At 43.8% G+C, this 26702-nt stretch overlaps 1 protein-coding gene across 3 annotated transcripts in view; it reads right to left on the reverse strand.

Moving 5' to 3' along the window:
* Window positions 1-5350: 5350 nt before the first annotated feature.
* Window positions 5351-26702, reverse strand: part of DAAM2 (dishevelled associated activator of morphogenesis 2) — a 209273-nt gene continuing 187921 nt past the window's right edge. For all 3 annotated transcript variants that reach the window (XM_071428219.1, XM_071428227.1, XM_071428211.1), the window contains 5 exons: window positions 26397-26504; window positions 24927-24987; window positions 21236-21367; window positions 12862-13032; window positions 5351-11467 (listed from right to left, as the gene is read on the reverse strand). In XM_071428219.1, coding sequence (XP_071284320.1) covers window positions 11252-11467; window positions 12862-13032; window positions 21236-21367; window positions 24927-24987; window positions 26397-26504 — 688 coding nt within the window. In that variant the 3' untranslated portion in view covers window positions 5351-11251. The remainder of the gene's footprint in view (window positions 11468-12861; window positions 13033-21235; window positions 21368-24926; window positions 24988-26396; window positions 26505-26702) is intronic.

Here is a 26702-nt window from a genome sequence, read left to right on the forward strand (position 1 = left end):
CCTGAGTACAGGCAGGAGCTGCTGCTCCTTCACCTATGAGCAAACAGACAATCCCTGGCATCACATGAAGCTTGTTTCAACCCAGGCAGAAAGGACAGTCCCACCACTACTGGCCTGGACTGTGATCCAAGAGAACATGTATGTGACCAGACCACATGTATGTGACCAGACCAACATGTCATGCTTCATAAGTCACTCAAATTATTGTTTGCAGATGGGGACACTAACCTAGCACATTGATCTGTGCACTCTACAGTGAGCACCTGGAGACAGATTTCCAAGCCTGAGTGCTCCTCATGCCTGATGTGCAATTGGAGAAAATGATGTTTGCTACCAGATTGACAAGTCTGTTTTTGCCAGATGGGCTTTTGTATCTTGATTTCTCCTAAATCTTAGAGGAAGATTTCACCTTGCTGCCTCCCAAGGGAAAAGCTCAGTGTTGGTGTTGGTGACAGCCCAGACCCTTTTCTAAAGAGAGTGAGAGCTGTAGACCCTGAGGGTTCATTGCAGAGCTGAGGGAAAGGGTGAGGAGGAATGAGAAGTGAGCTAGCCACCAAAGAAGATCTCAGGAAAGAGCCTGCCTCCCATCAAAGCTCAGTTATTTCTGTGACTATGCCCATTTTCCCATAATTACACTGGTTCTGCTCTGTACAGCACTAAGTCAGGTCTACTGATCCCTGTCCAAACTCCAGCTGCCTTCCTGTTTGTATTAGGGTGCCAGCATGGGTTAAAAATTAGAGAGTAAGATTGCCTCAGTATCTGATTTTCCCCCTTTCTTCCTTCCATCTTGATTTGGGATGCACTGGTCAGCATCCCCCGGGGAGAGGATTGATCAGAAACAGATGGAGAGCTGGCAGCTGCCTGACAAGGACAAGACCATGGCTATGGGACAAGCTGCAATTTAGAATCTCTTGCTTTGACCATGGTACAAGTTCAAGACATGCTTGCTGATGCATCTCAGCACTGACACCCCAGGAGTTGGCACAAGATCAGCACCCCTAAGACCACAGCTAGCTCTGGTCCTGATGTCACATTGCCTCAGCGCTGGAGATGCTTCTGTGGTGAAAGGCTGCCCATCCCTGTGACTCCAGAGGCAGCTCCTGCTCTCCAGCTGCAGAAAAGGCTTCCTCTCCACTTACAGAGAAGCTCTCATTTCAGGGAGCAGAGCAAGGGAAGGTGTTACTGCCATTCCAAAAGGGCAACACAACATCTTTGACATTTGGTCCCTGGATGAACAACAGCTGCACCACAAGGAGGACAGTAGGAAGGTAGGACACAGCAGCTGATCTGCCTGGCATCTCCTGCCCCATGCAAAGCCAAGCTGAGTGCAGAGCAACAGCGTTTGTGCCAGGGTCAGTCCTCTGCCAGGGGCCTCACCTGGAGCCTGAATGCCCCAGCTCCTGCAGCTGATAATACGACAGAGAAAGGGCAGCAGATCGTCCCAAAGTGGGCAAGCAAAGGGTCATGGCAACAGAAAGGAATTGTGAGGGTGCAAGGGGGATGTGAGCAGGGCTCAGATATTGAAGGAAATCAGGAGCAGAAGCAAGGGGTACTTTACAGCAGAATGGGGCATGGCTCTGAAGAGTCTTCTGCTTGGGAGCCCAAAAGAAAACACTAGATTGGACAACCCTGGAGAAAATCTGCACTTTGGGGTTACCCAGCTTCTTCTACAAAGTAAGAGGAGATCCAAACTTGTTCAGCAGCAAAACCACAGTGTATGTAAGTCAAGGAAGTTCTTGCCCAGTCACATCACCTTACTGTGAGCCCATGGGTAGGCGAGTACTGAGCTGATTCAGGCTTCTGCCCCTGAAAACACCTCGTGACTGTGCAGGGGCTAAGATGCAGTTACCATTGCTCCCAAAGGCTGTCACACCCAGACAGCACTCAGCCAAGCAGAGCCTGATCACAGGAATATCCAGGGAGACGCTCAGAACACCATTTCTTACCTCTCAAATCCAGGAACCATCCAACCTTGTTGAGGGTGGGGAATCCATCTTTGTTCTTTTACAGTGTTGCTACAACCAAATGAAAAATAGGTTAAGCCTAAAGCAGATGGACATTAATTTTCCTCCTATTTTGTCTGCTTCCTTCTGTGGGCAATGGAGCATGCACAAGCTTTTGATATTTTTTTTTGCATTCCCCAGCCACTGTGCACAAAGCACCTTCTGATACCTTTACAGACCACTGGCTTTCCAGGAACCACCACTGGCAAAACAGTGGCTGAGTTTGACAATCAGAGCATGAGCTATAGATTCACCACAGGCAAGTTCTTGGTAGTCTCTCATGGGGCATCTAGGCCAATTCTTACGTCACTCGTGATATTTTAGGGGATAATGAAACATGAGCTTGGCCCCTGCAGACCTACTGGTAAGGGAGAGTCTTTACTTAAACAAACAGACAAATAACACATATTTATCAGATTTCTTGAGACAATCACAGTTTCCCCCCCTCCAATCTTTTAAAACCTCTACAAGGAACATGGAGAGACAGAAGCCCTCCTCTCTGCAGGGGCAGGCAGCAACATCACACAGTGTCCAACACACCCACCTCCCTGTCTGCCCCATAGGAAGGGGTGTTCAGGGCTGATGTTAGCCCTGATCCGCAGGTCCCTGCAGCCTCTCTGTGGCTGTTGTGCTTTCCTTGCTGCCTCAGTGCTTGCTGGAAGTGCTCTGAAGGGAGAGTAGGCAAAGGTCCTGCTGTAACATGACAGATCCAACCACTACTGGTCACAGACACTTCTGGCAAACAAAAGCCTTTTTCCACATCTCACAGCCATAAATTATGAAAGTCTTTTCCCACATCACAGAATATTCTGAGTTGGAAAGGACCCACAAGAATCATAAAGTCCAACTCCTACATGAATGGCCCATACAGGGATTGAACCCATAACCCTTGGTGTTTTTTAGCACCATACTCTGACCAACTGAGCTAATCTTCCCCCTCCCATTTCCTGATTCTTTTTTTAAATTAATACAATTAGAGATGTATTCTCCTTCCATGAGCACTCAAGAAATTGGCTCAACACAATTGCGCCCCACATCTAGAACAAGATGGGCAAAGAAAAATTCCTGGATTCCCATGTTAACCTATTCACAGCATTCCAGACCTTTCTGGGTGCCTGGAGTTCAATGCTGTCACATGGTAACAAAAATGCAGCAGCTCACTCGAAGCAAGCCCCCACCTGACTGCTGAGTCTGGCATGGGGAAAATTAGGGAAAAATGGCAAAAAAGGCAAAAAGGAGAGGAAAAAAGGCATAAGAGATGAAAAAACAGAAGGGCGGTAAAGACAAAAAGGGAAAAAAGGACCTTACCTCCTGGTGAGCCTAAGCAAAGTAGAGATAAATAGCAACTATGCCTCAGAGAAAACAGCAAGAAGCCCATTAACTACAGGAACATCAAACAAACAAACTCTATCACAACAATGTTGAAAACAGACTTCTGGGCTTTGAGAGGGGGGAAAAACTCCCAAACTTTAATTATTTTATTTCCTAGTGGTACAAATTCAAGGCCAAGCAGATTTCTCCCAGAAAGCTCCACGTCCACTATGGCAGAGATAAAAGTCATCTTTGTTTAAGCAGAAGCCAAAAGTTATAGAAAGAGAAAACTGATAAATTATAGACTCAGCCCTTTCCAGCAAGAGCAGAGAGCTCCCTTTACACTCCTCTTCACTCTCAGTCATTCAGGGCAGCTAAACCCTAGATTTGCTCAGAAAAAGCCATGAGGCACTTACCTTGCTTTGTGCAGTGATGGCAAGGACAGGGAAGTCCACAATCGTGGGAAAGGTATCAACCAGGAAGATGGAAGGAGGCTTCTGTGATGGACCCATGCTGCAGGGCAGAACACCAGCTCCTCACTGTGTGCTCCAACCCCAAAGAAAATATTAAAGAAAAGTCTTCTTACAATCCAGGCAGGATCTTTGCCTAGTTCAATGCAAATAATTCAAATGCCACTGGGTTTCACCTCTAGTAAGAGGAAAAGCAATGGTTTGACTTCCTCTACCAAACCCCAGCTGCCAAGGGTAGAGAACTCAGGGAGGCCCCTGCATTCTCATCCCGCCTCTGCCACTCACATGGATACAGGTATTTCAGAAACATCCCTTTGCCACTGCCCTTGCATTTGTACAAGAACCTAAAAGTCAGAATTTTAGCAAAGTGTGAACCAAATGGATCAAGACAGAGAAACTGAAAGCTGTTCTAACAACTAAAAGCCAACTACCTTCCCACGAAGCACTCAAACTCCCATTTGCTGCTTGTTGATCCTCAGTCTGTGCAAGCAATTACACCCTGATTGCTTTTGCTGATTTCCACAGTTCTTCCCACCTGAGAGCCAGAGCCAACGGCTGGGGCTTTGCCTGGGGTCCCTGGGAACTTCAGTGCTGCAGGAATGTACTGCATAGCTAGCAAGGCTCCCACTGGAAGCTAGGCATGATCTCAGGAGCTCAAGTTTAAAGCATTGCCCTTTGATGGGCTGAAGGTAAGTATTAAATGTTGTGGCTTAAGGATCATTTTCTCAGCACGCTCTTTCCATTAACAAAAATGGGGAGATCTGTGCATGAATGAAACAGCTGTTTCACATATTGCTTCTATGATGAGGACAAGGTTCTGCCCCTGAACTCCAAGGAATTCCTCAGCACACCCTTCAATTCAGCCACAAATTAGTCCTAACCCTTGTGTGCATCTTGCTCACCTGGCTGTTCTGTCTAACTTCTCTCCAGACTCCCCACCCTGCTTTTCTGAAGCCTTCACTCCTCATGTTGGCTTTCCTGCTTTCTTTTCAGCTGGCCTTATTTAACTCCTTCCTTGGCAGCAAGGCTCTCCTGCACACTCCTCCTCCGAGTTGATGCTCTTGCTGTCGGGATGTTGCTCAGTTACATAATGAGCTCAGGGTCAGTGCTGCTGCCCTGCACTCCCTTCCTCATTTGGAATAGTCATGTCCAGCCATGGATTATGAACTCCTAGATATCATGAACTCCTAGATAAGGACCATCTTACTTTCTTCTTTTTCTTTAAGTGAACTCCTGTGTACCATATGTAGTTCTGAAATAGGAACAAAAGAGAGCTTTTTAAGGGGACCCTTGGATATGGTAACCTGCTGGCTCTGTAATCAGCTCTTCACCATTGCACAGTGTGGGGAGAATGTGCTTGTGTTCCATGGTGTTGCTTGTGCCCCCAGAACAACCTGTGGAGCTTCTCACCAGCACTGCAGTGACAGTGTCACCTAAAGAGCTGCACACTCTTGACCAAAACCCCAGAGCTTAACAAAAACCTGCACCCAGACCCTGACTCACCTATTGGACTTTGTGGCAAAATGCACAGAAAATGAAACTACCAAGAAATGTACAGAGACACAGTGGGGGCAATATATCTTTAATTTTTTTTGCTTTTGCTTTTTAGTATTACAGTATATTCTTATAAAAAGATACAGATAAAAAGGACACTACAGGATTTGTACATTTAATTCACCTATAGTCTTAAACTGACTAAGAAATGAGGATAGGCCAAGGCATTACAGCAGCACACAACCTCCCACTTCAGTAAGCAGCACTGTACTTTCTAGCTTGGCAGGCAGGGCCACCTCCCAAAGTGGCCTGCGAGTTTCAAGCTGAGCAGGCTTGCAGGGGAGCAGAATGGCTGCAGGTGGGGATGACTTGGAAGGGAGGCGTTGAGCACAGAGCAGCTCAGGTACCGAACATTCCCTCGCAATTCTAAAAACTGCAAAGAGCTTTAAAGAGCCTGTTTAAAGGCAAGCAGGAAGGGGGCAAATGGCTTGTCCTCAAAGAGGCTTTTCTAGACCACTTGGCTCAGAGCTCCTAGTGGGGGAGGCTGAAAGGACCATGCCCTACATGAGCTGTGGTAGAACATCTTACTTTCTTACAAAACTGTCTAAAGCAGAGTCTTAGTCCAGATCTTACTTTTAATTCTGCTGATGTAAAACCAGAGCAACGTGAACCGGTTACTGTGGATCAATTACTACATTACTACCCATAACAGAAGACTCCGGTTTGGAACTATCTGGACTCTTTCATTAAATGAGTTTCCAAAATACCACAATAGACTGGCATCCTTCTCAGCAGGCACAGTGAGCAAATCTGGCCAGCTTCAGAGAATACTGGTCATCACAACTACTACTTAGATTAGTAGATAGCTTTTTTTATGCATTATGTAAATCAATACATAAATTCTATATTTTCAGTTGGCCAAATTGTGTTATCCATGTTAGCCCCTTCTACCTTTATAAGAGAAACAAGGATGGCCAATGGAGACTACATCTTTGCATGGCAGGCAATCAGAAACTTCCTGTGTCAAGCACAGAATCCAAGGAGCCATGGCCAAACACCTTCTGATTGCCAGAGACTCCATGGGCTACAAACCAATCAGTATAAAGATTTTGCTTACCTGAGGAGGTGGGCTGGAGGAGGAAAGAGGTAAAGTAGATGAAATCATTCTTTGGCCATAAAGATAGGGAGGAATATTAGCTCTGAGGAAGGAGAACAGTTTTTCTCACTAGTGTGTTAAATCTGGTGAGAAGTTACAGGGCACCAACCACTTCTGGCCATGTAGCCAAGCTTCTCTGGAATAATGGACCAAATCTGTGTGGAAGGGTGAAGTTTGGGCGTGCAACTATGCACCTTAACTCTTTTCTATCTTCTTACCATGATGCATGATAAAAAACAAACACCTTTTGTAGAAAGTGGTCTAAAATAACCAGCCTCCATCAGATCACCACAAGCTTCAAAATGAGAGCTTTCCAAGAACCAGGATCACCAGAGGCAGAGTAATTATGACAAAAGCCAAAAGGTTTTTTTTTTCCTCCCTCCCTTCCTTCCCACACCAAGACTGCTCACCTGCATCCCCTGGCCTGGCTCAGCTGGCACAGGAGCCAAGCCAGCTCTCCAGCTGGTGTAATGCCCTGGCACGGTCTCAATAGTCTTTGCTGTAATGCAGTGTATACATACATACATACAAACATAGCAAACTAAAATAAGGCAAAATAAATAGAGGTGTCAGATTTACAGGTTCCCCTTAGAGATTCCTAAAACCTTTTTTTTTAAAATCATTTAACCCCCAAACAAACAGACAAACAAAACCCAAAACAACCAACCTAGAAACAAAACTGCATATATCATGTACATCATCTACTGTACAACGGATCTCATTTCCCCTCACAGAAACTCCTGACACAAGCTTCTCTCATGCAACCCAGCTCAAAGTGTGATCTTTCCTAAAGAAAAGGAAAGATTTGGCCAGTGGGCCTGATCATTATGGAAACACCTGCCCCACAGTCTCCCACCAGGATCCTTTGCAATTCCTTTCCCTTCCTCAGACATTGTGAACACATTACAGAAATGCTTCTGAAGGACATCCAGGTTTTTTCCCTAGTGAGGAAGTCTCTCAGCCCTGAACACTAGTCCTACTTCTGCTCTCGTAGGGAACTGGTGCCTGGACAATGGCTGTGATACAGAGCATGGAAGAGTCTTGCTCCTTGAAGTCACTTTACCTTGTAGCATTTCTAGAGACACAATAGACTGAGAAGAGTGACTCAGTTCAAAGCAAGTGGAAGGGGGAGGGAGTCTTCTTCAGTCTTTTCTGGGCTCATTCTCATGCAACCTGCACAGCAACAGTGCAGAGACGCAGAGGTGAGTGAGCACTAAACCTCTAGGGATAAATTCTGGAGAGCTCTTCTAGGTGTGAGGAACTTCATAATAAAGTCAGCAACTACTGTATTTCTGCAGAACAAGACCTCAATTATGCCTTTTTTTCCTCACATCTCCTTCTTCTCTACTTATTTCCAACCACAGAGTGACTTCTCTTAAAATGCTGGTTCTATGCACAGGTGCAAGGACAACAGCAGACCCTAGCTCTTCTCCAGCTTCTTCAGTGATGTTAGACCTCAGACCGCTTCCTAAACCTACCCAGGAATAAGATTTTCCTTTCTCCTTCAGCACCTGGCAACTCAAGTACAACTGTTGAAGAAGAGAGCATTATATGCACTCATAGTACCCAAGAGATGAGAAACATGGACAAACTTCAGCAAGAATCTGATGCCAGGCCCTACAGCAGAGCCAATTTTTTCCTTATCTTCTGTGTGGGTAACCTCATCTCATACAGTTGGTAATTTAATGGGCCACTCTGCTTGTCACCACTTGTATGAAAACACTGCTTGCCTCAGTGTGAAACTGAGCTTTTCCAAAACCTTCTTTATGAACTTTCACCATGGAGTCAAGAGCCTGGGGGACTGTCCAGCACACTGAACAAAACTTTTGGCCACCATCGCTGATTCAAAACGGGGAGCCTGGGGCACTGGAGTGCTGAGAAAGTTGAGCTGCATTGAATCGGGGCATGACTCTGAGCTTTCTGTCCATCCCCTTAAGGATCCCACAGCTGATTTACAGGAGTTGCACAATCTCTCATTATTAATGTATGAGTTAAAGAGGTGGCAAAACTATAGCAGCTTTCTTTGACTCCCAGTGTGGCTGGAGTGTTGTTGCGTACCATCATGCAGAACCTCTTTAAAAAATCAGGGCTGAACTGTGTACACAAAGGGACAGAGGATTTATCACTCTCTCTGCTTTTGCTACATTTGTGCCTGGCAAAGTGACTTCAGTTTCAGAAAGCACAGCACAAACCTGGTTTGACAAATACTGGGGCAGGGGAAATGCTGTATTTATATTCAAAGGGTTTGCCCTGAGGTGTTTCTTCTCTGGCAGCTGCCATGCTGACAGTCTGCCTTATCAAACAAGTACCTGGGGAACAGGCAAGCAGCTGTACTTGCACATCATTTTGCACTAGGACTGACCTTGGCACTACACGTGAAGTTCTGGGTGAGTCCTAAACCCAGGGAGAACAAAGAGGGAGGAAAAAAGCCCTACAATGTTCTAATGCCTAAAAGCATGATCTTTGGAATTCAGGGATTATTCAAATCTAAACTCAACTGTATACCAATTTGGCACATATTACCACCTCTCATATGGCTTACATGGCATAGGTTACATGGCATGCTTTAAAACAAGACAAACAAAAGGGCTGGGATATATAGCAAGTCTACTTCAGGGAGCAGCAAGGAGCTTGTTAATATAATTTACAAGAGACATTTCTAAAAATCCATTTGTAATTTAAAATAAAAATGCTTAAAAAAGTGAGATTTTTTTCTTAAACTTTCAAAAACCTTTATGAAATAGTCTTTCTTCTACAAGGTGCTTGTGTCCACTGCAATAGGCATTGCTGTTAATAGCTAATCCCAGAAGGGGAGTGGGATAATAAGGGAGGAGAATGCACCCAGCTCTTGTAAGATACCAGCTCTTTACGATGAGTATTATACAGAGGCGCGGCAGTCTGGAATGTCCTAAATAGGGAAATTCTGGGGTGGGAGACTCAAAATCCAGTAAACAATGAAACATCAGAGTTTAACAATTCTGACTTTTCTGCTTCTCTTCTCTCAATTCTCTTTTTTGCTTTTAATAGTTTACATAATTATTTAACTCTCAAAGTGTTCAGAAAACCACCACAGTTTGCTTCTCCAACATTGTAGTGTGTAATACTGATCAGGCAGTGTGCATTGCAGAGGAAGTTCTGTTCTGCAGACTCAGTGCAGAGCCTGAGATTAAGTGACATTCAGAGAAAAATCAAACCAAATGATTAAACTTTCCTGGGATTCCTTGACATTTGTGCTATCGACTAATGCAGCAATTTGTAGATGGTGGGTCCCTCTTCTCAAATGTTCTCTCTTTTCTTCCTGTCTAGGAGGAAGAATCCATCACCATTCTTTCTTTTCCTCTTTTCCTTCTCCAGGGAAGATAATAAAAAAAGAAGACAAGTTTGAAAAAAAAGGTAAAAAAAAAAGGCCATGACAGCCCACACAATCCAATTCCTTTCCTAGAACCATGAAGACACACAGAATTCAAGCCTCTTCTTGGGTTCTTTGCTTTTCTGCTTATATACTTAATTCATGTAACTTAACTACAAATTTATTTGTTTCTTCTGAATTAACTCAACTCCAAAGCCTGATTGGCCTACACAATTCTGTGTCCTCCTTGAAAAACTCTCAGTTTTAACTATGGAGCTTCTCCCTTAGTTCATCCCAAGTGATTTCTTCAAAATGAAAAAGTCAGCATGCTCCAGGGCTCTCCTTTGACACCATTCATACCTTTCTGAGTGATGTGGTTCCCCTCAGCAGGAGTGGGGTGTGTGCAGTGGTGGCCAGGCTGTTAAACAGAAAAACCAGTTCATGCCAACAGCAATCACAGCTAGCATCAAGTGGAAAAGAAATCTCACTTCTGGCAGCCAGTGAACCTGTTCCCTGTTTGCTGCTGGAGACCTGTGGATGATACTAGGGAGCTCCCAATTTCCAATCTTGCACAGAATGATAAGAAATTTTCCACTGATTCTCTGCCAGCCTCCAGCAATGACAACAAACTCTACAGTCATCTACTTGTAATCCCAACCTGGCAGTGGCTTAGTTTTCTAAAGGAAAGCCAGAGTTTCTTTCCAAGAAGATGCATTTCACAGCCTGGAGACTCAACCACCAAGAAATTCCAGAAAACTCCTTCTAGCAAAGCAGAATCCAAAAGACTCTTGCAAATTATTGTACGTTGATCCTGATTCTTGATTTTCATTTTGTTACAGAAACTGAAGACTTCTTTCTAAGCTTCACTTGCTTTGGACAGTGTAGGCCACACAAAAATACTATACAGGACATGAGCTAAAATGCATTTTCCAGGTGCTAATCAATGGCTTATAAAATCCAGTTCTAGAAGGGTTTGGAAACTTGAGAACCACATCTTAACAAACCCCTGAAGGCCAGTCTAGATCCTGAAGAAGTGATAGTTTTTTAAAGAGTTGGTCTGAAATTAGTCTTCCTTGTTATCAGCAAGATGGAGATCATGACTAGTTTTTACTTTGGCACACATAAAATTATCTTGTTCCAGCTGTGAGGCTGTCCACAAGGCCCAAGTACTTTCTGTCATCACCATGAGGCCTTTGATGACACAACAAACTCCCAGAAGCAAATCTGTCAGCTCTGCATGGCCCAGTCACAGGCCCTGCTGGATCCACAGAGGCACTTTTATAATGGTTCAAATTAGGAGCACAGAGAGGGGTGAGAGGAAAGCTGATCATGGAAAGGTAACGTCTCTAGCTACAGACCAAAGCCTTTGGGGCAGCTGTCAGCCAGGCGCCATCACACACATTCATCTTCCTTGTTTTGCACTTTTTCAACACCTTCTTTTGGTTGATTATTTCTCTTCCTCTTGTAGTTAATAATTTAGCTTTGTCACCACCCGCTCACGGCTTGTCTCTAAGCCTTGGTTCCCCGAACGCTTGCGGTTACGCTTGAGCTTGGATAAGTCTTTGTCAAAGACTTCACCCGACCTTAATGCTGACACCAGGTCATCAAACTCCCCACTCTCTTCAGAGATGCTTCCAGCTTTTGCTTTCTTTTGTCGCCTCTCTTTCTCCCTCTGTTCTTTTAGCTGTGGAGAAGGACACAGAGTTTTAGGATTAGCTAATCAAGATGCCAGGTCACTAGGTACACTGCCAAGAAGTAGCTAAAATGCATCAGCTCAGATTAAGGGGAAAAAAGAGTAGGAGCTTATCCACAAGGCCATCACCTGTGCCAAGAGCAACAAGAGGCCATGCTGGGCTTCTCTTCTATACAGGCGAGAAGAAAGCAGGAGAAATGAGGAATGAGTAGCGGCACACGTCTACCTCACAAAGCACAATTGGCCTGCAGCAAGAGGACACACGGGATCTCTCCATCTCTCCACGTTGCTGCTGTTTTGCACTAATTTTACAGCAGGACAGTGCCAGCTCAGCTCTCTCTTTCCACTGCTCAGCTCCAGAATCAGTAGCACTGGCAAGGGATGGTGGCTATTGAGAAGCAGGTCACTCACTCTGCAAATGCTAGCCCCACACTGCAGGAAGACTCTTTCCATAAGGCCTCCCTCGTGGCGTATTAGGCCTATGAAACCATGCTACAGTGCTTTAACAGTGGGCCCTGAACTTTCCAGGCTGGCTGAGAGGAAACTTGAGCCTATGTCCTGGCATTTTATCCCTGCGTCCAACAGTAAGGCTGCTGGAATCCCGGTGTTTTACCTCTCTCCTCTTCTGAAAGGCAAAACCCACTGCTTTTGGCTCAGCAAACATTTAAATCAGCAAGCAATTCCCCGCAGCGCGGCCTGGGGCCATGGCAGCAGCAAGGGCTAAGGCGTCAGCAGGGGGAAAGGAGGCACGGGACTGAGTTCTCAGGCAGCACAGAGGCTGGGGTTAGAGGGGGAGGCTGGTTCACACGAACCCCTGGGGACACACACGTCTGTCTCCCAGCAGCAAAACACACAGAAAGCTCTCCTGCCATGTCAAGGCCAGACACGGCCCCAGTAATGAAGGCATTAAGGCTGGCCAGAGACAAATACTGCCAGTGTGGGGGCTGCAGCAGGTGCCAGGGCATTTGCTGTGTCACTGTGCACTGCCAGATGACAGGCACACAGCAGATGATGATGGAGTCTGACTAGAAGCTGACCAGCTTGGCAGGACTGAAGGAAATCTGGCTTCTCTGCTTGCTGCCCAAAAGCAGGATAGTCTGGCATGGGGTGGTGGCAACCCCATCCTGCAAAGTGCCAGGGCAAAAATGCCTGGGCTAGATTTGGTATCTGAATCCAAAAGGAGGTAATCTGGGAATCAAACAGTACACCCTCGTGAGCTGACAAAACAGACAGCAGGGAAAATGTCATATATAAGAACAGAATTATTCCAAAGAGAGGTGTCAGGGAGAAGAACATAAAACAGTGACAGGACATGAGCACTGGAATTTCTCTCAAGGCATGAAAAGGTGAGGGAAGGAAACATCTTCCTGTGCCCAGATCCTCACCATGGCCTCCATGCGTGCCCTGCGCTCCTCCTCTTCCTTTTTCTTCCTCATATTCTCCAGATCTTGCTTGGCCTCTGCAAATGACTGTAAGAAAGTGTCGAAGATGCCAAAAAATTCATCTGGCTGCATCTTGCCCTCGGTCTCTCCAAAATGCTTCAGTGCTTTGGCATACTGTCAAGGGGGCAGAAAACACAAGAGCCATAATTAGGGAGGCAGTTTGGTGAAGACAGCAAGGATAGCTTATGAGTAACCACACCAAGTAATTCAATACCCTCTGAGTATTCATGTGGCAAGAGTAGAAACTACCCCCAACAACAGAAGTGCCTCTCCTTAAGGCAGGTGCCTCCATCCCTGAAGAGTCTCCTGGATATCCTTTGGGCAACATGCAGCAATAGTGCTGGGAGAGCACTAACTGTCAACTGATACAAAAAGTGATCTTTAGTTCCTGAGGGCAGCAGAGTAATTTCAGAGGATGACACTGTGGCCACATCTTGGCTGCAGCTGCAGGACAGCCAGGGCATGGAAGACAGTGAGCTAGCTGGGGAAACAAGTAGTTTTATTCCATACTTTTCCCTTCCATCTTCCCTTCAAATCCACTTTTAAAATGCCTGGAGGTAAAAGTTTTTTGCAATAAAGCTACAGTCTGTCCTCTCAGAAACCTTCTGCAATGTCATCCCTCTCTCTGGAGTCCTCTGAGTCAGGGTGTTACCCAGGAGAGAGGAGACTACAGACAGACAAGGCATGAGAGAGGGGCAAGGAAAGCAGCCAGGGCTCCCAGGCAGACTTAAAAGACAGTGAATACATCACAAGTGGTTTTTATTTTAGAAGGCAAATGTTGAGGCTGCAGGACACATATGGAGGCAGCCAACTGGCAGGACTTCAGTCAGAGGGCAGTCCTGATGGGATATGGTAAATTCACAGCAACCCCTGGCTCTTGGACATCAGTCCTGCAGTAGTTGTACTCTCTCCTTTGCACTCTCACACTCCCAAGCAGGTCTCATTGCTCACCAAAATGCACTCAAATGCAAGCACATATAATCTGTCAGCAGCATGTACACACGTACAGTATGTGCTGTGTAAGGACACACATCCATCCATTGCCCAGCCACCCTCACACTCCTCTGGGCTGCAGCAGGCAGCCCCAGGAACACACTCCTGACAGGACTTGTGCCCTGAGGCACATTCCCTGCTTGCACTTTAGCACACAACCACAGAGCAGCAGAGCATCCTTACAAACCTCAACATTTACCAAACCAGGCTATGGACTGTCCTCAAGCTCTCTGAGGCATGTTTTCAGCCCATACTAACACAGGCCAGTTTCCCTTTCCTTATGTGAGTGCTCTTGCAGAATGGAAAAGACAGTAAGAACAGTTCAGGCTCCGATCCCAGCACAAAATGAATTTGGAAGCAGGTCTTATAAACCCCTCTAGCCCTGTACCAGGTAAAGCATAAACAATGTCTCCCAGTCAACTGCAGGGGGAAGAAATCTCCAAAGAAAGCAACTTCCTTCTGGCACAGCCTGAGAGATTCAGCATCTCCCCTTCTCTGCTATCCCTGCCAGGCCCACAAAGCAGTTTGAAGCAATAGATTCTTTTTTCTTTCTTAAAAAAGGCTGTGTTCTCAGCCAGAAACAAACAAAGAAACCCAAAGAATCTTGGAAAAAAAGTGTTGGAAGAAATGCAAATTGCTTTGAGCTACCAAACATGGCAGGAGTTGAAGGAAACACCACATAGAAACAGCAACAGATTACTTCTCTGTTTAACTCCTTTTCTCTGAAGCCTCTGAAGACATACCTAAAGTATGCACACCTACACCTTCTACCCACTCCTCTCTGTAATTTCATCTGTATATAATACACACATAGGCTTTTTGAATATTGGGGAAGTGCAGCAGTCTACAATAACCCGCACTGAACCAGCACCAGCTCTTTGGCAGAGAGCATACAGGCTGTAAATACCACAGAAGGAGATAAAGCATCTCCATATGCTCTATTTTCTCATCTTGCTTGCTTCAGTGTGACAATCAGCCAGGGAGGCAGAAAAGTGCCAGAGAAAGACTTCAGCACAGGTATTGCCACCACTGCTTGAACACACAGATCACCTGAAGCTCATTGCTCACAGGGCATGTGCTACCTAGAATCTCTTCCCACCTAATTTGTCATTAACTCCTGTGAAAATTGCAAGTAAAGCATAAATTAAGAGCAGTGACTAGAGCTGCCAGCAAGAAGGAAGGTTTGTCCAACTGCTGCACAGCCTGAAGTCAGGGGCAGCTCACAGGAGACGGCTGTTGCACCTTGCAATGCACTCCTCCATCCCATGTACCTCCTGTGCTCAGCAAAAGTGAGTGAGAGGGCACACAGAAATGAGCTGCTTGAGTCCATGAATGTCCACAGGGGTTTCCTAGTCACTTAAGGAAGCTGGAGGTTGAAAAGGCAGAGGTTCCTTGCCTGGAGCTCTTGAATCCTATATACATAGAAGTCTCCTTTAGAGGGTGGTGTTGTCTGCAAATGTTCTGCACAAGGCCTGTCACCCAACTACTAGGACCAGCTAGTTCGTGTCACACTGGCAAGAGGGGCTTTTGCCACTGCCTCCCCACTGCCACTCCGAGGAGGAACAGTGTTGCTGTGCTGGAAAGTCTCAGCAGCCTGGGAGCCTTCCAGACACACTCATGAGTCTAAGGTGTTGCAGTCTCTAAGCAGCAGCAAGGAGGCTGAGAACAGCCTGTCTTTGGTGCCCTGTAACACAGAGCTTAGGAGGTCACAATCACTTTTTGTAATGCAGTGAAAGACAAAAAGCAAAAACTCTGTGAGCTGGATGACCTAAAATAACTACAAAAGGAAAAATCTGGACTTCACTGAAATAAACACTCTCCTTCTTTCTCTACCCTCTCTGGAAAAAAAGCTGACTGAGCAGAGGAAGGCAAGTCAGGAGATCCAGCTTCTGCTGCCAGCTCTGCCCATGATGTGGCTTGGGAATTCATGCCTCCTTTCTGAGCTTTGTGTTCTCCACTGGTTACAGAACAGAAAGTGTCGCCCCACTGATCTGATATAGCAAATGGCAAAAGCAGTTCACATCTGTACAACAACTGCACTAATGTAATGCACTATTGTAAAGAGACACATGCTGTCTTTTCACTGTTTAAACTACAACAGACCCCTCTGGCTTTATTACTTCTTCTACTTCTCTGCAATTCTAGGTCTGTGACCACATGTGCTTTTCCAAACACCAGTGCTGGGATGAGGGGCAGTGAGCTGCCACAGACAGCCCCCAGAATGCTGTCACAAAGTCCAGGCTTCTACCTGCCCACAGTGGCTAAAATCACACTGCCTGCCTCACTCAGGGCATTAAGAGGCAGAGTGGCACAGAGGAAGGTGCTCTGGATCCCAGCCCTCTCTGTCATGGGATTTGTGTCACCATGTAGAGATCGCTTAACTGTTCCATGGGCAGGTTCCCTGCCAAACAGCACCAGCTTTGTGCACAGTTGTGAAATCTGTAGCTAAGTCCTCATGCATGAAAAATGCTTCCCAGAATTTTGCGATGTGCTCTAATATTGTGGAACAAGGGCTGAAACTTGCTTATTCCTGAAGTCATTTGGGGACAGATGACATGGGCAAAAGCAAAATGGAAAACTGTGTTTCAGCAGGTTTTCCACTGTAACACAGAATGGTATATCTTTTTTTATTAAAAAATTCATTTCTGCACCATAAGGGCCCCCAAGCTCCATGATATAACAGGTCCACGAGCTCAGTGCCAGTTCTGCTTCCTCTGCCAAACTTTCCACTGAATTTATCCTCTTGCCAAAGCAAATCGTTTAGACAGTTGTTTATTTTAAAAAGCCATTTTAGCAAGGAGAGGGAAAGCGGGACAGCAGCACACACAAACTCTGCTGTGCTTGCCAATGAAATGTTAAACAGTGGCAGAAGACCTCTGGAAATAGCAGGAATGGGGCTCTATGAGGAGAAGGACAAACAGCCATGATAAAAATTTCCTGCTGTCTGTGCTGTCTGCTGTTGGGGGAAGAGCCAATACACAACTGAATTATACCATGCAGCCATGGAACGTGAACTGTATTCCTCAGACAAGTACTCTTGAGTGTGCTCTTATGAAGACACCAATTCAGTACTGAGGCAGGTCAAATAAATGCCTTTTCTCTTTATGGGACAGATCAGTTAATGGAAAGAGGCCTGCCAATTTCAGGCAGGGCTGGGCCCAGCTCTTCTTATGCCTAAATGCTCTTAAAGGATTCTCCCATGAGTTTAACAGTTACATTGAGCTACAGGTGCTTTAAACTTTTCTCATAAGTAAGATGCCAACCTGCACTGCAGCATCTGAAGTTCTAAGTTACTGTACAACAGCTGTGTGGATTTATTTACCAAATGGCTAGTGGTGTCTTTTGTAGAATCCTCAGTCTCTGTCCTGATATTCATTTCCTTATTCATGTCCTTATTCATTTCCGCAGGGGCTGACAGAAGACACCAGTCCCCACAATGCATAAGTGAAGCGCACAGCCTATAACTAGCACTTGGACTACAGCATTTCTTTGTGCTTCATAGCATTCAGCCATCAATGACTATTTTCTTAAATGGTTTTCACTCAGCAAGCTTTCACTGCCTTTCTGTTCTTCAAAACAGTTACTCTAGGTGCTAAGCTTATTAAATGTATGTGCAGATTCTGAACTCCTTTCTCCATCACACCTTGCTTGAGAGGAACTGTCATCAGAAAGACTGGAAATAGACGCTTTTCCTACCCACCTTGCCCAGGCAGTAGTCTTCACAGTATCTCTACAGACAGGCTTAAATTTGACATTTAGCACAGGGATGGCAATATCTGACCAAGCAGACTTTGTACTCCTAACAAGATCCAAAGTGTCCTAAAACCAGGTTTGTTATAAACCAAGCACAAAGCAGAACAGTTCTGAGGAAGTCTAGTGATCTAAGTTCATACCTGTCAATATTTAAGTACATAGTAAAGATTCATATAGGACAAATGGCACCTTTTCCAAGTAGGAAAACAAAATTCATACCATAGGAGGTTACTCTTCCTCTGCTTGGGCATTTTCATTGCTTTCCCATAGGAAACAGAAAAAAATTTTCATGAATAAAATTCAACCTCTTCTTTCTTATGTTAAAAAAAAAATCAATTTTTCATATGTTCAAACACATAAAAACTGGTGAAGGATTCCAGGGCAGAGTTTCACTTTCTCCTGCCCCCACCTTCCAGTTTATGGGAAATGGCAGAAAACATTATCCCTTGATCTAATCTATATACTCCCTAATAAAGTGGTATTGAAAGTGAGAAAAACACAAAAAGAACAAGAACCAGCTGTGCTAGAAAGCCTGTTTAGAGAGTTGGTCTAAGTTTTTAATCAGTTCTTAACGGAGCCATCTGTTTACTGCATGAAGATAAGTACAGTTACAAGGCTTCCTCTGCAAACATGGATGCCTGCATCTGACAACCTGGCCCTTTAAATTTAAAATATCACTTCCTCCCCATGGCCACGGACTTTGAATGGTTCTGTTCAAGCAAAAAGGCCAAAAAGGTACTGCATGGGACTGTGAAAAATATTGTCTGCTGAGAAGGTCAGCACCACATCTTGGTAATGGATTATTTCCATCACTAAAGAAATTACTTTTGCTAATATTGAAAAAGTTTTGAAAAATATAAAACTTCCCCAGTTTGAAAAGATAAGTTATATTGTTTTAAATCCCAGCTGAGGAAACATGGCTCTGATTAACTCATGGTAATCAATTAACCACATCTAAATTTAGGATATTCAACTCCAGCTGTTAAAACTAGGGCTTCATTATTATTAATAAATCTGTGAGTCAGACCAGCTCTTCCTAGGTTCATTTGGATATTGTTCAAAGTCCTCCCTGCCCCACTACCTTTTTTGCTCAATTTTCTTTGCTTTGAGAAATCAAAAAAAAGCACAGGATAATCAGATGTCTTGGTCCTTCTCTTCCTTTAATTGTCTAGTTCCATTATGTTTCCATGGTAAGAAAAAAGCTTGTGATTCAACAAGCACAGAGAGCCCACTGAGGTTGGAAGATGTTATAAGCTTTGCAAAGCACATCTGGTTTGTTGAAATTTTCCTTTTTTTTTTTTTTTTCCTTTTTTAAGAAAGAAAAGAGGAAAAAGAGGAAGAAGAGAGGGCCAAAATAATATGAAGCAAACATGAGAAATGGCTCAACGCTGGTTAGGACAGACAGTTCCCTTACTGGAATCCAAAAGCAGCTTTTTGCCAGTGGAAGAACCAAAGCCATAGGTTGAGCAAAAGTTGGAATGGTGTGTGTTCAAACATAGCAAGGGTGTGTGAGGAGAAGGTAGAGTAACGTTTCCTAAGCATGTTATAGTCATTAAAATAAAACATCTCTTTATGTTGAGTGCTTTATGTTGGCTATGTCTAAAAAAGCGTACAACAACTTCCAGACATACTGCTCTGTCTGCAGGGAGTTTCTCTGGTTATTTTTAAAGCAAAAGAATGGCATTTTTCCTGAAAGTGTCTGATCAAGGAAACTTGCATTGCTGTGCTGGACATGTACCACTTGCTGGTTTTTAACCCCCAACTGAACTTATAAAGAATCTGCATTGGGTTTTTGTCCTGGTGTGCCAAAAAGAAAGGAGCACCACCATCTTTAACACCAAACCAAAAGTTTGCAGTCTAAGCCATGGACAGAGTGAATATCTTTCCAGAAATGTCTGCTTAACTATAATGAAATTGAAAAATTTACCCAGTCATAATACAAAAGCCCCCAGACCATAAGAGAAAAACCAAGTTTTTCTCAGTAAATTTAGTGGGGTCACAGTAAAAAAAAAGTATTTTTTTGTGCTTAGAGAGTCAGTATGGTGTGAACATTATTATACTGGAAGTAGTTTGAATTTTCTCAAGCAATATGACAACAATGAAAAATGGAAGTGTTCAGAGCCAGGCTGGAGGGAGCTCTGAGCAACCCAACCTAGTGGGAGGTGTCCCTGCCCATGGCTGGGGTGAGGAGGTTGGAACTAGATGATCTTTAAGGTCCCTTCCAATCCAAACCATTCCATGATACTATGAAAAAATTAGTCATGTTATTCTCCCCAGATTTTTTTTTGTGGTGTTGGACTGCCCAGCTTTGCCCTCTGAGTGTTGCAACAGCTACTGCCCCACTGGTGTTTGCCAGGGCAGCCCTCACTGACAGCCGGTGGCTCTGGCGTTTGCAGCTGCAAGTCACTATTACCAACTTTATCTCCACAGTGAGGAAATGCTTTTGAATCACAAAATAACACTACTGCAGAGGAACTGGATGAATGAGGAGTCTTACTGTCAAGATCCTTAGCCTATCTTTTCAAAATCTAAGGCCTTCTGATCCAACAGCACAGCTTTCATTAGTAATGCAATAGGTCCTTTAACACTAAAAGGACTGACACCAGAGTGGAAACAATTCAATCCAAAAGAAATAATCCCTTTGCTTCATATAGCCAAGCACTTTTAACATGCCAGCCAACAAGGGCAGATTTGCCATTACATATAATTTACTTTAAAACTTGCTCTTCTCTAAACATTTTCATATGCTTATGATCTTTTCACATAAATTCTTCCTCATTCAGCTGAGAGACAGAGGGATTACTGCCAGATTCCAGCCATCAGCAAAGAACAAGCACCTCCTTAGGTGCACCAGTCTGGTAATGGAGGTGGCAGACAGTGAAAGGACAAAATGATTGCAGCAGCACCTGAAGAATAAACATGCACATGGTTCTGGGTGTGTAAGAAGAAACCAAAAACTTCAGACAAACCACACGTTTGGGATTTCTATCTTTGTACTGAAATACACCCAGTAACAGAGAAGTGGAAAAGATCAAGCATAGCTGGTGTAGCACTGTACCAGCCGCTGAGAAGAAAATTAACTCTATCCCAGCTGAAACCAGGACACCAAACTACCAGGTACATTTTTAAAGGAAAGAGACAAAGCACAAATGTCCCCAGATGAATGAGCAAGGTGGAATGCAGTCAGACGGAGAAGGTAAAAAGATGCGAAGTCACCATCACTAACAAAGGACCCCTTTCTTAGCATTGGCTTAAAGGGCATTCCCTTCCACACTGTGGCAAGGTGTGGTATCCTGTTATGCAGGATACTGCCACCACAATTCTATGCCACACAAGAATAATGCAAAGATTAGAAAGAAGTGGGTAAGAGCATGATCCTTCTTTTAATCCTAAAATATGTTCTAAATGGATATGCACCACATTAGAAAAAATAAGAAACTTCATCCTGAACAATTTTCAGTCTCTATTAAGTTTTCATGGCAGTCCCATCACCTTAAATCACTGTTTCCATTTTAATTCAGGATTTTGACTGAGCTGATGAAACTCTGTTCACTTCAAAAGGAATTCTTACCTTGTCTCTAGCTTCATTGAGAAGGTCTTCTAACTCTGAGAAGCTGAAACTGGCCACAGTGATGAAATCGCTCATCACAGGAACAAACCTGTCCCCTGATTCTCGCATGCGTCTCTTCTGATAATCCAGCTCCTGAAAGAGAAGAGATAGAGACATGCAAGTGTCAAAGATTCCTCAGTGATGAGGAAGGCAGCAGGAAAGTCCATCCGTTTCACTCACTGCAGAGCAGGCTCTGCTCCCACATTCATCCAGAGCTCTAACTTAGAAACCACTTTCTCACTAAGTCAGAAGTTTTTAGGCGAGAGAGGGGAGGTCAAGGTGGGATGAAGGAAGGTCCTGGTTACAGTTTCATTTATCCTCAAATGACAACCATTCCCAAGAAAGCCATCAACATGCTAAGTTTCTAAAGCAGTTTCATAATTTAAGCATCAACTACATGAAGTGCTGCATTTTTTCCCTATGCAAAATGACAAATGATAAAGAGCTTTGTGTGGCAAGTGACTTTAGGATTTTTAATAGTGAATTTTGTTCCACTGTCTCTTCCCATGGTCAATCAAAATGCTGTATACTTGGGAAAATGTGTTCTAGATCTGCTCTTTATTTCTCTGAAAAGCAGCAGGTGAACAGCAAAAAAGACATCAGAATTGGTTCTTCCACTGAAGGACAAGAAGACAGATGCCAGGTGCAACATTTGTTAGCATCCTAAGCATTATCTTGGATGCCATAAAAGTGACAGTTAGAAACTGGGGCTATTGTGCAAAGAAGAGTCATGGTAAAAGTAAAAAGAATACATAAAACCATAGGAAACAATGACCTATTTGTCTGCTACCTACCAAAAGAAAAAAATATGATTGCAAGATTCTTTCTGGCTCAAGTTTTTTAGTTTTAAGCCAAGATTACCCATAGCTATCTCTTCCCTGACTTTAATCATCATGCTTGAAACATGGAGAGAGCTACAGACCTCCTGAAACTAGCTAATTTATAGTGAGACTGGATGTCTCTCATGCCTGTGCTTGGCTTGTGTGCTGTTGAGAGTCTCATGGGGACAATCAAATTGTAATCTGGGCCTCATCTTTATTCTCGGCTGAATAATCAGTGGGAATGATAAAGCCTGACTTTCTCTGTAGGGAAAGCAGCATGAAGCAGCAGGTCAAGTTACGATCTGACCCTCTGTTCCCTTTGGAAAAAAATACTTTTGTGCTGGCTGCAGCTCTAGCTCCATGCATGTTGGGTGCTCTCTGTTACTGCTCATCAAAATAGTAGTTCACAGAGCTGAATGGGTAGGTTTATAAGCACCTATGCTGAGAAACACCTTGGGATTTGCTCCACACAGTGCTGCTGAATGCCAAGAACTACTTTGGCCATCAACAACCTAAAATCTGACATGATATATCTTTTGGTCTGGTGTGAGTTGGAAAAAGAATGCAACCACCACAAGGAAAGACCACAGAGGAGAGAAGGGGCAGGAAAGGCAATGTGAAGGTGGCCAGAGAAAGCCCACAATAAAGAAGTACTACTTCCCCTGCTTTGCATTAAATTCTCTTCTCCTGGTTTCCTAACAGATCACAAGGGACAGCCCTGGGAGCACTGCTCAGTACATCATTTTGCAGTGAATTTTGTCTATGTTACAATCACTTTTAAATGAATCTTACAAATACAAGAAATATAACTTCACATGCTTCTAAGATTTCTTTTTCAGTCACTCTCATTCTAATTTCATTCTAATTTTGAAGCTTATTTTAGCTGAAAGTTGCTCCACTCTCTCCTTCCCCCTTTCTCTGGCAGGTGAGTATAACAATTCTGTCTTCTTCCTCTCTGTTGAAAGCTATGGCATTTGGGACTGTTACTTGAAAGCAGGGTTTTTCAAAGTAAAATCAAGATTAGGTGGTCTGCTCTTCAATTTCAAATTCAGTTCTTCCCTGCAGAATAATTACCTCAAAATGCAAGAAAGCTTTAAATCTACACAAGCAACCAGTATGACTATGTAATCAGCCAGAGAGTGACACCACAGAAAAATAAATTCCTCTAAATCTTCTAGAAATGATCTCTGCTAATCATAGTAGCACAACAGAGGCTGGAACTGGCCCTGGTGGGCTGGGTTCTCTAGAGGGATGAAATAATTCAGCCATGGTAGTAATTTCTCAAGTGGTGGTTATGATCTTCTTGCTGTGTGAGAGAAGGGCTCTGATGACAAAGTTCCCTTCCATTACTTATCTGTCCTTCTGGAAGCATCCTACACAAAGGCAACAGCTGTATGAATGTCTTGAAAATGAATGCATCTTATTTTTACATAGAAGTGAGCTGCAAATCCAGGAAGCCAAATGGTTCGTAGTACCTTTAAGAACATCTGACTGTGAAACTATTTTTAGCTTTCTATTCTTAAGGGGCCTTGAAGAAACACCAGTCACTGGAGCCAAAGCTGTGGTGAGAACACACTGGAAGAAAATCAAGAATCACACCTTCCCCTCCTCCCCCTTCCACCTGACAGTGATCTTCTATTGTTGCTACAGTGCTGCTTTTTACACGCCAGAAAACCACGGACTGAGCAAGCAGACCGGGAGGTGCTGGCAGCCTCAGAAGAAAATACCATGGCAGGAAGAAGACTGAGGCAGGAAGATGGTGATTGTATGGGAAGGAGAGATTGCCCATGGAACCCATGTATAGAAAAGAGAAGAAAAATCAGCTGTCAAGGCAAAAGGACAAATAATCTCATGAAAGAAAGCAAAACAGACTTAGCTACTCACATTTCAAAGCGGGGGAATTGTCTGTCCCAGCCAAAAACTGGGCCTCTCTTCATGTCATGAACTCCATGTCAGCCTTCCCTTTACAGGTTCTTTTAATTCCCAAACACTGTACTCCATGTATGGAGCAGTATTTCTTCTCATTGCTGCATTTTCCTTTACCCCAACAATCCAGAAATAAGCTTGGGAAAGTTTGGGGGTTTTTCTTCACAGGAGGATCACTGGTTAATTACACAATGAACTGCTGGCAACAGCCAGACAGCCTGGGGGCCACTGACAGGACAAAGATACCTTCCTCTATCGCAGAGGCAAAAGCAAATTCAGATCACATGAAAGAAAAAGGAACTCATCACTGCCTTGTTTCATGTGAATGAGAAGGACTGGAGGGTCCTGTGTTAATCCCTTGTAAACAGGTAATCCTTGCACAGAAATCACCCAATGCAATTTTCAACAACTAGCTTTCATTAGCAGCAGTAATGTTGCTTTGCTTGCCAGCTCAGCTGCTTCATTTTTAACTAGTTTCTATCCTTCCCTTTGCCTTCCCAAGGTGTGCTTAGGGTAGAAGATAGGGTTGCATATAACAGAGCACTACCTGCTTACTACTATTCCAAGAGCCATGTGAAACACTTGCTCAGCAGACATCCATCCCTCAGTAAGAAAGAGTATGAATTTTATTTCTTCTTTCAGTCCATGCCACTTTTCAAACTGTCCTTTTACTTTCCAGGTTGAGATCAAACAAGCTTTTCATTAGCCTTAACTCTGCTAAGATCATCAGCAGGAGCTCCACATGAGAAGCTTTTATTTGTTTTTTCTTGGTTAATGCATTCTGGAATGGAATGGAAAGGAATGAAAAAAGAAAGCCCACTTTATCTTATCATAAAATATATACTGCCCCTGATTCTGAGAGAGATATTGTAATTGTGGCACTTTGGAAACCTTCAGATACTTACAGTTTCAACAGCTTTCAATCCTGTCTTTATGTTGTTGACTTCCTTCTCCAGCTCTACCAGGCTGCACAGGAGACAGAGGCAGAGCAGATAAAACAAAAAGAGCAGTGTTACTCAGGGGTACAGGAACTGTGCAGCAGCACAGACCACTGGCCCATCACGTCTGGGATCCGGCCTCTGGCACCAGCCACGCCAGATGACTGGGAACGAGGGGAGGGGGATCTGTTGATGCTCTGTGCTACTTTTTGTAAGTAAGATGTAAAAGGAGGCAGACCCTGCTTGCCTGTGGTCACACGGAAAACTGGGATTTTCCTGGGAAGGAAGGGGGAGGCTGCCCTCAGAACATCTGCCCTGCAAGCTGTGCCTGACCCTTCAGCCAGGAGCGTACGCCCCACAGCCAGCTTGCAGAGATCAGCTGACACACCAGCAAGGAGCACAGCTTCAGCACACACATCACTGCAGTCTCACATTATCTCTACATATGATTCTTACACCACATAACTACTAAATCCCATTAGCAGTACAATTACATGTGATTTTTTTTTTTCTCCCTCCCAGTTCAAACTTAGTTTTTTCCATCTGCACTTCTACCATATGGTAGTCTGGGCCAGCTTACACTGTAACTGAGCATAGAAACGTACTGTTAATGTTCATACATGCTTCCCTAGGCACAAATGTTACACTGAATGCCTGCTCATCATATATAAATGTTTCTTTTTTTTCTAGGACTTGTGAGAAAAATAAGTCTTTAATTCCAGATAACTAGTGAGCACCTATTTGTGAGTCAGCAGGCATCCCCTCCAAATATTTGGGGAGCAGTAGCTAACGTCTCAAAAACACCACTAAAGCTTTAATTAATGCCTTTTAAGTGTGAAAATACATTAATTTTTCACTTGTCTTTCATTTATTGACTAGTTCCTTACACGAAGAATCATGTGTGGGTAAATATTATGCATAATATTTTTTGAGCAGTGATTTGGAAAGAGAAAAAAAAGTTTGTATTTTTGGGGCTGGCTTCTGTAGTCATTTTTCACAAACACTTCCAGAAATGGACCATTGACTTTTTTGCAAAAGTATGATGCTTTCCATATTTCTGTGCAAGATTGATGTGTGCAAAAGTTTGAACTGAATTGTCCTGAAAAAGATTTACTGTAGCCTCTGTGCCTAACTGACCCTATCTTAGAAACAAACCTGCAATTACCCAGAAAAAATAGCACACTTAGATGAACAGCCATAGAATATGGTGAGTGAATCACAAGCAACAGCCAGCCTAGTTAGAAAGTCTGATTCAGAAATAAAGTAAATACAGGAAAATCTAAGTAAAGCTATCAATTCAGTTATGTACAACAAAGGCATTACAATTGTAAGGCTGGCCATGGGTTTGGAAAACAGAAGTTAAAAAAAATTATGATAACTAAGTTAACAGAAATCGCTGGGAACTTCAGCTCTGAGAAGTAATAGCACTGGACTTACTTGACTTTTGCTGCTTCTGGAAGATGCTGCAACTCAGACTGGATATCTAGGATATCTGGATAATTCTTTTCAAAGATCATAATTAGGTAGTGCAAGAGTGTAATGTTCCTAAAGAAAACAAAATAAAAACAAAAGGTAGAAATGAGAAGGAAGATGGTCACAAGAAAGAAAGGATAGTGAAAGGATTGTGACAAATCAGTGAAAAATATTTGGGGAGGAAATGTGTTTGTTTGAACAAAATAAACAATGTGTCAGCACTTAGCAGCTGTGCTACTGAAAGAAAAGTGCAAAGGATTGAAATGGATT

Source organism: Agelaius tricolor, unplaced genomic scaffold, assembly GCF_023055355.1.
Source record: "Agelaius tricolor isolate 1412-34295 unplaced genomic scaffold, bAgeTri1.0.p SCAF_1, whole genome shotgun sequence".
In the NCBI taxonomy this organism is placed as follows: Eukaryota; Metazoa; Chordata; class Aves; order Passeriformes; family Icteridae; genus Agelaius; species Agelaius tricolor.